The 14,383-nt window shown below is 46.4% G+C and overlaps 1 protein-coding gene across 3 annotated transcripts in view; it reads right to left on the reverse strand.

Moving 5' to 3' along the window:
• Positions 1-13,600, reverse strand: part of DDX6 (DEAD-box helicase 6) — a 47,112-nt gene extending 33,512 nt beyond the window's left edge. Inside the window, exons 1-4 of one of the 3 annotated variants that reach the window (XM_050758414.1) lie at positions 12,812-13,600; positions 7,112-7,578; positions 1,898-1,961; positions 418-522 (exon numbers count right to left, since the gene is read on the reverse strand). In XM_050758414.1, the coding sequence (XP_050614371.1) occupies positions 418-522; positions 1,898-1,961; positions 7,112-7,311 (369 nt within the window). In that variant the 5' untranslated portion in view covers positions 7,312-7,578; positions 12,812-13,600. Of the gene's footprint in view, positions 1-417; positions 523-1,897; positions 1,962-7,111; positions 7,579-12,568; positions 12,702-12,811 lie in introns of those variants that run through there. The other 2 variants (XM_050758415.1, XM_050758413.1) reach the window with 2 other exon arrangements.
• Between the last annotated feature and the right edge of the window lie 783 nt (positions 13,601-14,383).

Here is a 14,383-nt window from a genome sequence, read left to right on the forward strand (position 1 = left end):
GCGCGGTGGCGGGCGCCTTAGTCCCAGTACTACGGAGGCTGAATGGCGGGAACCCGGGAGGCGGAGCTTGCAGTGAGCCGAGATCGCGCCACTGCACTCCAGCCTGGGCAACAGCGTGAGACTCCGTCTCAAAAAAAAAAAAAAAAAAAAAAAAAAAAAAAAGTATTTTGTCAATGTTAATTGAAGGTAACTGTATTGTGGTTACATAAGAGAATATCCTATTCTTAAGAAATATACACTGAAATATTTAGAGTTGTAAAGACCATGATTTTCTACTTTACCCTTAAATATTTCAGAAAAACTGTATACACATGAAAGAAAAATGTTAGTTCGCTATACCACTTCCGCAGAGCAAAAAGAAAACTGTTTAATGGCTGACACATAACCTTATATATGTTATAAAAAGGGTTAACATACCTGAATAGGAGATGGCTTTTCCCAGCCCATTTCAAAAATTCCCATCAGTAACTCCCGTTTCAAACAGTAATCTTCAAACTCATTTCCTTTTGTGGAGGTCACATCCTAGTCAAACAAACAAAAGGAACAATAAAAGAATAAATAACAGTGTCTGGAAAATTTGGTGTCCTTTGGAAAATTTATCTGGGTCGGACATGGTGGCTCATGCCTATAATCCCAGCACTTTGGGAGGCCAAGGCGGGCAGATCACCTGAGGTCAGAAGTTCAAGACCTCAGGTGGCCAACATGGTGAAACTCCATCTCTATGAAAAATACAAAAAATTAGCCAGGGTGGTAGCGCACGCCTGTAGTCCCAGTTACTCGGGAGGCTGAGGCAGGAGAATCGCTTGAACCCAGGAGACAGGTTGCATTGAGCCCCGATCGCACCCACTGCAGAGCCTGGGGGGACAAAGCCAGACTCTATCTCAATTTAAAAAAAAAAAAAAAAAAAAAAAACAAGGAAAGAAAACTTATCTGACTTTAGTACTTTACCTGCCCAATCTTAAATATAAATACATGCAGATTACTTGTTTTAATCTGTATTTCAACTTTTCCTGAAGAAAATTCACTTGTCCTGCTTTGACACACAAGCTATTTAAAAAACTATGTTTTGGGGAAAGGGCACTTGGTCATAGCCTTTTTTTTTTTTTTTTTGAGAGATAGAGTCTCGCTCTGTCACTCAGGCTGGAGTGCAGTGGTGCAATCTTGGCTCACTGCAACCTCCGCCTCCCAGTTTCAAGTGATTCTCCTGTCTCAGCCTCCTGAGTAGCCGGACTACAGGCGCCCGCCACCACACTCGACTAATTTTTGTATTTTTAGTAGCGACAGGGTTTCAACATGTTGACCAAGCTAGTCTCGAACTCCTGAAATCAGGTGATCCGCCTGCCTTGCCCTCCCGAAGCGCTGGGAATATAGGCAAGAGCCACTGCGCCGGGTCCCTCGTCATAGTCTTGTAAGGACTGGTGGAATAGTGTTATTTTTTTACACAACTATCATGCCATGAATTGCAAATCACAAGATATGAAGTCAAATCCCACCTCTACCACTCATGAGCTACAGATATCTTTGGCTAAGTCAAATTTCTCAAGCTCAGCACTACTGACATTTTGGGCCACAAAATTCTTTGTTGTAAAGGGCTGTTCTTTAGCATCCCCCCATTGATAAGCAAAAATGTTTCTACAAATTGCTAAATGCCCCCTGGGGGACAAAAATTCTCCCTGGTTGAAAACAATACACTAAGGTAACTAACTACTCCGAACTTTTGTTTTCTCATCCATAAAACGGGAATACATAGCCTGAATATCTATCTTACTGGGCTGGAGGAGGAGGGTGGCAGCGGTGTTATGGTCCTGAAACCAATTCCCTCCAGATACCGAGGGACAGCTGTACTTCACTTCTAGTTCCCCACCATTATTCTACTTGTATTTTACAACCAACTTACCGAAGTTTTGATTCTAAGATCCTTTGGAGGGAGTTTTAAAGTCTTTTTCCAGTCATCACCAGGTCTAGAGAGAATACAGTAAATTTGAAGTATCAAAATTTATAGCATCCAAGATGATTCATCTCAATTATAATTGTTTTTAAAAGCATGGTAAGTTTTAATATATTCCATTTAATATATCTAACAAGAAAATTAAACAACTTTAGAAAAAGTGTTCTTATACAGAAACAATCCCAGGAGGATAAAAAAAATCAAGAACAGAAGGGATTAAGGCATCCATCGTCTTAAGCAATATTGTATACCGTATAACTGTTGTCAAAGGTGTTTTGTTTGACCTACACAGCGTGTGTTTGAATTTAAATTGGTTTAAATTAGTTTTCAACATTTAAAAGTTGTTAAGATTTTATATCTCTTATAGAACTCCTGGATTCAAGCAATCCGCCTGCTTCGGTCTCCTAAAGTGCTAGGATTACAGGTGTGAACCACCATGGCCGGCTATTCTCATTTTTATAACAGGTTAACAGGCCAGGCATGGTGGCTCATACTGGTAATCCCAGCACTTGGGAAGCCGAGGCAGGCAGATCACTTGAGGTCAGGAGTTCGAGACCGGCCTGCCCAATATGGTGAAACCCCATCTACACTAAAAATACAAAAATTAGCCAGGCATGGTGGGCACATCTGTAGCCCCAGCTACTCGGGAGGCTGAGGCAGGGGAATCACTTGAACCTGGGAGGCAGACACTGCAGTGAGCCAAGCTCACGACACTGCACTCTAGCCTGAGTGACAGAAGGAGACTGTCTCAAAAATAAGTAAGCCGGGTGCCGTGGCTCACGCCTGTAATCCTAACACTTTGGGAGGCCGAGGCAAGTGGATCACCTGAAGTCAGGAGTTCAAGAGTAGCCTGGCCAATATGGTGAAACCACGTTTCTACTAAAAATACAAAAATTAGCCAGGCATGGTGGCATGCGCCTGTAATCCCAGCTACTCAGGAGGCTGAGGCAGGATAATCGCTTGAACCGGGAAGCCAATATCACGCCACTGCACCCCGCGACACAGCAAGACTCCATACCAATAAACAAAACAAAACAGGTTAACAGTTACATCAAATAATTGATGTAATGCACTCAGCACAGTGCCTGGCAAAATAATAGCAGAATATTAGCCAATGAGCATCTCTTAAACTTTTTTTTTATTGGAAATGCCAGAAACCATGAAAGAGAATAAAAACAAGGAGAATATAAATAAACTTGCTTTTGGGCCAAGTAAAAACCTCAAGCAATAAATACTCAAAGCATCTAATAATTAAAAAGATCAGGGAACATCTGCAGACAAAGCATTTAACTGTGACATCTTTGAAAAAGTTTTCACTGTAGCTGTTCTTACATAACCAGAGTCCCCAAAACATTTCAAATGCTCAACTGATAGAAAAAAAGACCACTTACTTTACTTAAAACTAGGTCCTACATAATGCAAATACTCTAACACTGGTAACTTTTTGCTACCAATTCCAAGACTACTATACTAAAGCCTTTTTTTTTTTTTTTTCCTGAGATGGAGTCTTGCTCTGTCACCCAGGCTAGAGTGCAGTGGCATGATCTCAACTCACTGCAACCTCCACCTCCCGGGGTTTAAGCAATTTTCCAGCCTCAGCCTCCAGAGTAGGTGGGATTACAGGAGCCTGCCACCACACCCTGCTAATTTTTGTATTTTTAGTAGAGACAGGGTTTCACCATGTTGGTCAGGCTGGTCTCGAACTCCTGACCTTGTGATCCGCCTGCCTTGAACTCCCAAAGTGCTGGGATTATAGGCGTGAGCCACCGCGCCCAGCCTACTAAAGCCTTTCATCTAAGTCTGTATCATCAAAGTTTCTGATTAAAAAATGTCAGTATGACATACTGTTGAATTCAACAAAATAGTGAATAATAATGCATAAGATACAATCCAAAGCTTGAACACAAGAAATTTATAATCTTTTTTTTTTTTTTTGAGACGGAGTCTCGCTCTGTCGCCCAGGCTGGAGTGCAGCGGCCCAATCTCAGTTCACTGCAAGCTCCGCCTCCCGGGTTTACGCCACTCTCCTGCCTCAGCCTCCTGAGTAGCTGGGACTACAGGCGCCCGCCATCTCACCCGGCTAGTTTTTTGTATTTTTTAGTAGAGACGAGGTTTCACCGTGTTAGCCAGGATGGTCTTGATCTCCTGACCACCGTCTCAGCCTCCCAAAGTGCTGGGATTACAGGCTTGAGCCACCGCGCCCGGACAGAAATTTATAATCTTATGAGATGAAAAAACTATTTAAAGTGACAAAGTAAGTGACAGAGGTAAGTATTAGAAGCGTTCTGAGACACTTGACGGGATCTAGAGGACTTCATGGAAGAGATGGCACAGAAAATGAGATCTGAAGAACTTACAGAATTGAAAAGAAACCATTAATTGTAGGAAAATCAGAAAAGAAAACCCACTGTTGTCCCAAAATCAGAATTTACTATTTTTTTTGAGATGGGGTCTTGCCCTGTCACCCAGGCTTCAGTGCAGTGGTGCCATCATAGCTCACCACGGCCTTTAATATTTGTAGAGACAGGGTCTTGCTATGTTGCCCAGGTTAGTCTCAACCTCCTGGCCTCAAGTGATCTTCCCACCTCAGCCTCCCAAAGTGCTGGGATGAACAGCATGAGCCATCATACCCAGCCCCAGAATTTTTAAAATAGAAACTATTCTCATAGGCCAGGTGCGGTGGCTCATGCCTGTAATCCCAGCACTCTGGGAGGCTGAGGCAGGCAGATCACCTGAGGTCAGGAATTCAAGGGTATCCTGGCCAACATGGTGAAATCTCATCTCTACTAAAAATACAAATATTAGCCAGGCGTGATGGTGGACACCTGTAATCCCAGCTACTTGGGAGGCTGAGGCAGGAGAATGGCTGGAATCCAGAAGGTGGAGGTTGTAGTGAGTCGAGATCACACCACTGCATTCCAGCCTGGGCAAGGGAGTGAGAGTCCATCTCAAAAAAAAAATTAAAAATAGGCTGGGCGCAGTGGCTCACATCTGTAATCCCAGTACTGTGAAATGTCAAGGTCGGCAGATCACTTGAGCTCAGGGTTCCAGACCAGCCTGGGCAACACAACAAAACCCCATTGCTACTGGCACAAACCAGTAGTCCCCACTATTTGTAGGGCTGAGGCAGAAGGGTCACTTGAGCCTGGGAAGCTGAGGCTGCAGTGAGCCGTGATCGTGCCACCATACTCCAGCCTGGGCAACAAAGTGAGACCCTGTCTCAAAAAAAAAAAAAAAAAAAGTTATTAAAAAACAGTTAAAATTAGTCTAAATTTTGCTAACCTACTTACATTCTGTCAAGACAAACTACAACCAAAGTAGTATTCATTTCTATACCAATTAAAGCATTCACCTTAAAAATAATGGAATATACACTAATACCAATTCTACCAGTGACCTAACCAATTCTGTTGAAAATTAGTTATTAGAGGTCCTAGTGAAACACATACAGTAACTATATGACAGTCTGGTAGCTTGTATAAGCTATTTTTCTGTAGGAAGTGAAAAGATCTAGGTTGTAATAAAACATATACCTCAGTTCAGTAACCCAGTGTCAACATCTTATAAAGATTCCCAGGGTTAAATTATTTCACATGGCAAGTTTTGTTTTCTTTTTTGGAGACGGAGTCTGTCGCCCAGGCTGGAGTACAGTGGCACGATCTTGGCTCTCTGCAACCTCCACCTCCCGAGTTCAAGTGATTCTCCTGCCTCAGCCTCCTGAGTAGCTGGGATTACAGGTGCATGCCACCACACCCAGCTAATTTTTGTATTTTTAGTAAAGACAGGGTTTCACCATGTTGGTCAGGCTGGCCTCGAACTCTTGACCTCGTGATCTGCCCGCCTCAGCCTCCCAAAGTGCTGGGATTACGGGCGTGAGCTACTGCACCTGGCCTTTTTTTTCTTTTTTTTTTTTTTTGTGAGATAGAGTTTCACTCTTGTTGCCCAGGCTGGAGTGCAACAGTGCAATCTCAGCTCACTGCAACCTCCACCTCCCAGGTTCAAGTGATTCTCCTGCCTCAGTCTCCCGAGTAGCGTTATAGGCATGCGCCACCACGCCCAGCTAATTTTGGATTTTTAGCAGAAACAGGGTTTCTCCATGTTTGTCAGGCTGGTCTTGAACTCCCAACCTCAGGTGATCTGCCTGCCTCGGCCTCCCAATGTGCTGGGATTACAGGCACGTGCCACCGCGCCCAGCCCTGTATGGCAAGTTCTTAACAAAAGCCAAACATCAATTGGAGCCAAGAATCTTAAATGTTAATTTCCTATAGCTGAATCTTTACAGTGATGGTTACCATTCAAATACTCTAATTAAAACATACACTTAAAAGTAGCCTACATACTTTCAGCTTACCCTCTAGTAAGAGGAGGCTCTTCAATTTTAAGGTTAACAAAAGGTTTCTGAGACTGTTCAGAACTGTGTTCTGTGAGTTCAAAATTCTTAGTTCCCGTTTTATATGTAAAAGGAAAAACAAAAAAAATATTTTTTTCTGGTAGAGACAGAGTCTCGTTATGTTGCCTAGGTTGGTCTCAAAATCCTGGACTCAAGTGATCCTCCCACATTGGCCTCCCCAAAGTACAGGGATTACAGCCCTGAATCACCTCAATCAGCCAACTTTTTTTTTTTTTTTTTGCAGTAAAAAAGCTAAGTTCCATAAGCTAAAAAAAGTTACGAGGAAATTTTCTGAGTGAACAATGCTTGGAGTTCAGAAGGCTGGGCAAGTCTTTAAATACTCTAAAGACTCAGACTGAGTCTTTAAATTTAATACTTAAAGTTGGCTTTATGTGCTGTTTAGGGTAAGGTGCAGTCATAACAACACTAAATAAACTATACAGACAAAAACAAGATGACTAATAATTTTATTCATTTATAACAAACTAAGCTAATAACTTTTACACTGATTATGAAAGCCAGAAATGTTTCCAAAAACCATTTATACAAAATTTGTGTATATCATCTGTCCTTAGGATCACTACATGCTGAATAAATATGGCAGAAATAATGTTATTCTATTGCAAATACCTACTGGCCATAAAACAAAGTCATCTGTTCTCTATTTGGAATCAAAATGGTTAAATTAAGGCATAAGTATTAATAGTCAACACCAAAGTAACAAAAATCTTGGTTCCCCAAAAGTGTTTATTATAATTTACTCTAACACTTACTTAATAGTGGTGGTCATACTCTGTGCTTGCTGCTGAGTGCCATTATTGATTGTGTTGGTGTTTTTCAGCTGGTTCATCTGTTGCTGTGTCTGTGTGCCCCCTCCTCCAGGGCCACCAGTGGGTTTCACAGGGCCTCTCAGCTGACCATTTTGACTGGACAGACCCATTATAACAGGGTTCTCTGTTCTGGCCGTGCTCATGCTGTTTTAGTTGCAAAGGTGTCTTTCAAACTTCAAAACTTTTGAAAGTCAGTAGAGAAACTGTAATAACAGTTTATTAGGCTCTCCAAAATGAAGAGATAAATAAGTCTTGCTCAATAAATGAGTCCTTTATTGCAATGCAGGCAAGCACCTGTAAGTCTCTGAACGGTAAGCAGCAGTAACTTGCTCCCTTGCACGGAATCAACTTTTTATTTTTAAAAAGCCCTCTAACAAGCTTGAGTTATATCTGAATTCACTCACGTCAATCTGAAACAAACAAACAAAATTAAATTAGCAAACACAACAGAAAAACTTTGTTTCCTTTTTAAAAGAACCCCTTTGAAAGAACTCTCCTCTTTTATATTTAAGAATTAATAATACAGCTACACTTAGACCAAATCACTAGCCAAGCTAGGAAAGACACAACTTTGAACTATCTCAAAAACACGATGAGGCCAATCTCAAACATTTAAAACTGTTAATTCAGGCCGGGCGCGGTGGCTCAAGCCTGTAATCCCAGCACTTTGGGAGGCCGAGACGGGCAGATCACGAGGTCAGGAGATCGAGACCATCCTGGCTAACATGGTGAAACGCCGTCTCTACTAAAACATACAAAAAACTAGCCGGGCGAGGTGGCGGGTGCCTGTAGTCCCAGCTACGCGGGAGGCTGAGCCAGGAGAATGGCGTGAACCTGGGAGGCGGAGCTTGCAGTGAGCTGAGATCCGGCCACTGCACTCTAGCCTGGGTGACAAAGCAAGACTCCGTCTCAAAAACAAACAAACAAACAAACAAAAAAAAAACTGTTAATTCAAAGCAATCCAGAGAAGATTATGTAGAAAGAGACTAGTAAATTACCACTACTTGTCAAATTATAATCTGCTCAGTTTCCTCCCCAGGAATTCTCTAAAAGTCTCTGACATCTCTAAAAGTCAGTGATTCATTATACTTAATTGCATTACAACTCACTGAAGTATCACACGACTTAAACAAGACAATTCATTAATTTTCTTCTACTTCTGATGGCAATCGAGAGTCTTTATAGACTTAAGTGAGCTTTTGACTTGAACTTCACACTTCCAGGAAAAAAAAAAAACACTTTTGTGCCCTTATGAATTTCAACTATTAAACTTTATGGGCTGGGTGTTCGTGGCTCACGTCTGTAATCCCAGCACTTTGGGAGGCCAATGCAGGTGAACACTTGAGGTCAGGAGTTAGAGACCAGCATGGACAACATAGTCAAACCTCATCTCTACTAAAAATACAAAATTTAGGCCAGGAGCGGTGGCTCACGCCTGTAATCCCAGCACTTTGGGAGGCCGAGGTGGGTAGATCACGAGGTCAGGAGTTCAGGATCAGCCTGGCCAAGACGGTGAAACCCAGTCTCTACCAAAAATACGAAAATTAGCCAGGCGTGGTGGCAGGCGCCTGTAATTCCAGCTACAAAGAACTGCTTGAACCCAAGAGGCGGAGGTTGTAGTGAGCCAAGATTGTGCCACTGCACTCCAGCCTGGGCAATGGAGCCAGATTCCGTCTCAAAAACAACAACAACAAAAAACACACAAAATTTAGCCAGGCGTGGTGGCGCACAACTGTAATGGAGTCTCAGCTACTCGGGAGGCTAAGGGCCGAGAATCACTGGAACCTAGGAGACAGAGGCTCCAGTGAGCCGGGCGACAGAGTGAGACCTTGTCTCAAAAAACAACAATAAAAAACTATGAAGAAAAATGTATTTTATTTTTTCCTTTTTGTCCTTTAAAACAATACACAAAGCAATCAAGAGAATAGTGTATTTCTGCCATAATATATTCAGCAAGTAATGATCCTAAGGACAGATGATACACAAATTTTGTATAAATGATTCTTTATTTTGAAACTGACAAAACAACTCTAATAATTTTATTCATTTATAACAAACTCTGCTAATAACTATTCGTTTTAAATAGAATAAAAAAAAAAAACAGGAAAATTCCTGTTTAAAAAAAAAACTGTAGAAGACTAAACACACTAGTAATTTTAAGAAAACTTTCCAAGAAACCCAGCGTAGTAAATCTAATTAATACTTAAAAAAAACCCAAAAAACAAAAAAACAAAAAACTGGCAGGACGGGCACGGTAGCTCACACCTGTAATCCGAACACTTTAGGAGGCCGACGCTGGTGGATTACCTGAGGTCAGGAGTTCAAGACCAGCCTGATCAATATGGTGAAACTCCATTTCCACTAAAATACAAAAATTAGCTGGGCGTGGTGGTGCTCCTCTGAAATCTCAGCTCCTTAGGAGGCTGAGGCAGAAGAATCACTTGAACCCAGGAGGCGGAGGCAACAATGTGCCGAGATCACACCACTGTACTCCAGCCTAGGTAACAAGAGCAAAACTCCGCTTAAAAAGACACAAAACTGGTCAACGTCATTTTAAAATTATCCGTAAATGGGGCCGGGCGCGGTGGCTCAAGCCTGTAATCCCAGCACTTTGGGAGGCCAAGACGGGTGGATCACGAGGTCAGGAGATCGAGACCATCCTGGCTGACACGATGAAACCCCGTCTCTACTAAAAAATACAAAAAATTAGCCGGGCGAGGTGGTGGGCGCCTGTAGTCCCAGCTACTCGGGAGGCTGAGGCAGGAGAATGGCGTGAACCCGGGAGGCGGAGCTTGCAGTGAGCTGAGATCCGGCCACTGCACTCCAGCCCGGGCGACAGAGCGAGACTCTGTCTCAAAAAAACAAAAAAAAAAAAACAAATAAAATTATCCGTAAATGGAAATTCTTACTTTTATTTTTCATTTTATTTTTTGAGACAGAGTTTTGCACTGTCGCCCGGGCTGGAGTGCAATGGCACGCTCTTAGCTCACTGCGACCTCCACCTCCCGGGTTCAAGTGATTCTCCTGCCTCAGCCTCCTGAGTAGCTGGGGATTACAGGCATGCGCTACCATGCCCAGCTAATTTTTGTATTTTTAGTAAAGACGTAGTTTGGACATGTTGGCCAGGCTGGTCCTGAACAACTGACCTCAGGTGATCCGCCCACCTCGGCCTCCCAAAGTGCTGGGATTAGAGGCGTGAGCCACCCCCCCCAGCCACTCTTATTTATTATTATTACTTTTGAGACATGTTGCCCAGGGTGGAGTGCAGTGGCCCGATCTCAGCTGACTGCAACCTCCACCTCGTGGGTTCAAGCGATCCTCATGCCTTAGCTTCCCAAGTAGCTGGGTGGGATTACAGTCCGGCTAACTTTTGTATTTTTCAGTAGAGACGGGGTGTTATCAAGTTGGCCAGGCTGGTCTCAAGACTCCTGACCTCAAATATCTGCCCGCTTTAGCCTTCCAAAGTGCTAGGATTACAGGCGAGAGCCACCGTGCCCGGCTGAAATCTTAATTGTAGTTAATAAAAACATACAAAGACCCGAAAACAAAGCCCTACTCTGTTGGCTTTTGATTTAACCCCGTTACATGGCTTTTTTGTTTTTGTTTTTGAGGCGGAGTCTCGCTCTGTCACGCAGGTTGGAGTGCAGTGGCACTATCTCGGCTCACTGCAACCGCCGCCTACTGCGTTCAAGCGATTCTCCTGTCTCAGCTTCCAGAGTAGCTGGGATTACAGGCGCCCGCCACCACGCGCAGCTAAATTTTTTGTATATTTAGGAGAGACGGGGTTTTGCCATGTTGGCCAGGCTAGTATCGAACTCCTGACCTCAGCTGATCCGCCTGCCTTGGTTGGCCTCCCAAGGTGCTGGGATTACATGCGTGAGCCACCGCACCCAGCAACCCCGTCACATTTCTTACATAAAATACACAGCTTACGAGTGCTGATTCTTTCTGCCATACACCAAGGCATGTGAAACTCAAAATTTTAAAGTCAACAGATCTCAAAATTTATGAGAAAATGCTCCTTGATTATGCCTTCCTTAAAAAAAAAAAGAACAAGTTGCTCACAAGCAAATCCTGATTATCACATACACAAAGTTGTTTACTTTAAAGTCCTTCTGACATCTTAAGCAGATATGGTTAACAGCTACTTTCCTGTATTGACGGGTTTATATTATGATCAGCGACATCATGCAGTTCACACAGAGACTTAGCTGTTTGCAGAGCACTAAGAGGATGAAAAGGGCAACCTCTAAAGACCGAACGATATCATCATTACTGTCCATCATGCACAGTAAGACCTCCTATATCCTTAAATCCAAAATGAGACTATGTGATAACTGCTCCCTTAAACTGAAACCTGCACTGCAGCTTTGTCTCAGAGAAGGAAATATTCCTCCTATTCCTTCCCAATTTATATTTTCAAGTTATCTTTCTACATTTTCAAAACAAAACAAAACAAAACACAAAAAAACGAGAAACAGACTAGAAACGTAGACTAGTTGGGAGGAGCCCCTAGCGGAGTTAATTACAGCACTTCTCAGATCATAGTTAGCAATTGACAGTTTCACACCCAAAACAGTATCGTCATCGCCAACAAGAGCTTTTGTTTGCAAATGCAGCGCAGTTTTTCTAAGCTTTGCCTGCAAGCTGGAGTGACTGGGTTTTATTCTGAAGGGAAAGGGGGGCTGTGGAAGGGAAAAGAAAGAGATAAGGGAAAGAGACAAGTCAATGACTGGAGCCCCACAATTGTAGGGAAATTTCTTGCCCTCCCCCCTGCTGCCCCTCGCCCCAAACACACACACGTCAAGTCAGCTCCCTCTGACCATAAACACAAAAGGTTGGGGCTCTGCAATCCTATCTGCGCAATATGAACCGGCAACCAGCTCCATCCGTAGCAAACAATAGGGACTCCCCCAAGAAGGCCCCAAAGGGACCCCCCAACCCAGAAACACCCCTCCTTTCCTCCAAGAGTCTGGGGCTCCATATACACCCTCTTGTTATTGACCTGCAAGGCCTACCGCAATCAAGCAGCGGTCAGTTCGCTTCTAAACCGAGCCTTCCAATACAGCATGTCCCTGCCGCCCCCTATAGGGCCGCCTCGTACCCTATAACCTCTACCATCATCCCCCTAAGTCCTTGCCGCCCCCTTCGGCCTCATATTCCCTCATCTTCGATAAAGCTCCTCCGAGTACTTAGCCTGCTCCTCCTGCCGACCCTGCCGCGCACCACATTCCTATATTCGCCTCCTCTCAGGCGCCCCCACCCCACACAGCTGCCGCCCGCCTTCCTCCCCAGGCCCGGCCAGGCCTTAGGCCTCCGCCCAAGAGAGTCCCCCAGAGCCGGCCCGGGAGACTCCCCGCAGCCCCCACAGCGCCGCTGACCTCGACCCCACCACCTCACCCCAGGCCTCGCGGCTCGGGCCCGTGTCCTACCAAGGAGGCCACTCCCGCTCGGCACCCTCGGTCCTTTATTGTTGACTCGAAGCTCCCAAAATGGCGGCCGCTCCTTCCTCCTCGGAAACCTCCGCCCGCCCCCACTCGGCCCCCTCGCTACGGCCTCCTCCCGCCCCCGCCCCCACCCGGCTCCGAGGGGCGCGCAGCCCAGCCGCCCGCGCCGCCGGCTCCCCCGGCCGTCCAGCCCTACCTCCTCCGCTGCCCGCTCTCGTGGCGCCGCCGAAGTCGCCGCCGGGCTGAGCTAACTCGGCTCCTCTGTCCCCTCCCTCGCTCGCCCGTTCGCCTGCCCGCCGCCTCCTCCCTCTTTCCCTGCCTCTCCGCATGGCGGCGACCGCGGCTCCTCCTCCACTCAAGATGGCGAAACCTCGGCCGCCGCGGCTACATCCGCCGCGGCGTCACTGCCTTCCCGGCCTGGTGGTGAGAGGAAGCCGGGCCGCAAAAGCCTCCTGAGGAGAAAATGGAGGGCCCTTCTCTCACACCGACGAGAAAAGTTCGAGGGGGAAATATGAGTTCCTTTCTGAAGGGACAGGACGGCTGCTTTTCCACAGCTGCGAAGTGATTGGGGAATGGTGGCTGGCAAGGGTAGCCCTGCCTTCGCCCCTCCAAAGTAAAAATAGGGAGTTGAGACCAGAGGAGCATCTCTTTATTACATGTCTAAGGCTATGTTTTGAAAACTGGCCCCCGGGCAGCTGCTCGGGGACAGGAAGCTGACCTGACTTCTCGTGCTAGCCGGGGAGGCTGATGCCGGGCGTAAGGGGCCGCGTCCATCCAGGAAGGCGCGGGACTAGCGGCCCGGAGACGCGGGGCACGCGTTTGAGTGTGGGGGCCGGAAGGGGGGCCGACCGGGCCTGGAGGCCGCGACAGGCAGGAGGGAGGACTCCAGGGAGCGCGCGGGGGGCGCTTCGCGGAGGGGCAGGGCGGGCCAGTAGGGCGCGCCTGGCTAGGGGAAGGCTCCGGGCTTGAAAGTGCGCCTGGGGGGCTGGTTGGGGGTGGGGGCAGGCACCGGGCTTGAGGGTGTGCCTGGGCGGGGGAAGGCTCCAGGCAAGAGGGCGCGCCTGCGGGTTGTATGGGGGGGTACACCGAGCTTGAGGGTGCGCCCCAGGGGCTCTCATGTGAAGTGTACTAGGCTTGAGGGCGCCCCTGTGGGGCTGGGTGGGGCAAAGGCACCGAGCTTGAGGGTGCGCCTCGGGGGGCCGCGGGGGGAAGGCACCGACCAGGCTTGAGCGTGCGCCGGGAGAGGACGGCGGGGGACCGGACTGTGAGGGCGTATCTTGGGGGACCTGTTGGGGAGGAACCGGGAGGTGAAGGCACAGCTGGGGATGAGGCGGGGGCAGGGGCCGGGCTGTGAGAGTGCGACTGAGGGGGATTACTCCGGAACGCATGGAGCAGGGGTAGCTCACCGGAGTGGTGGGGGGAGAAGCTGGACTGTAAAGTGAGGAGTTGGTAGGGCGCAACCCTCTTCTCCTGCCGTCGAAGGGCAAGACTCAAGAACTCAAGAAAGTGGGAGCGGAGGAGGCCGGGCCCTCCCCCAAAGGGAGGGAAGCTACTGAATCGTCCGTTATAATGGAAGTAGGAATTCAGTAAGGAAATGGAGAACCTGAAGGCAGAGGGTGATTCCTCCTGGCTGACCCTCACTATAAAGATATTTATTTATCTTTCCATAATTACTTTTCAGATCCCAATGTCTCCGTTTATCCTTGACAGAAATAATAGAACTGCTGTCTTCTTCCAAGTTAAACAAAACTTTGGAGTTAAAAGCTAA

Source organism: Macaca thibetana, chromosome 14 (assembly GCF_024542745.1).
Source record: "Macaca thibetana thibetana isolate TM-01 chromosome 14, ASM2454274v1, whole genome shotgun sequence".
Classification (NCBI taxonomy): Eukaryota; Metazoa; Chordata; class Mammalia; order Primates; family Cercopithecidae; genus Macaca; species Macaca thibetana.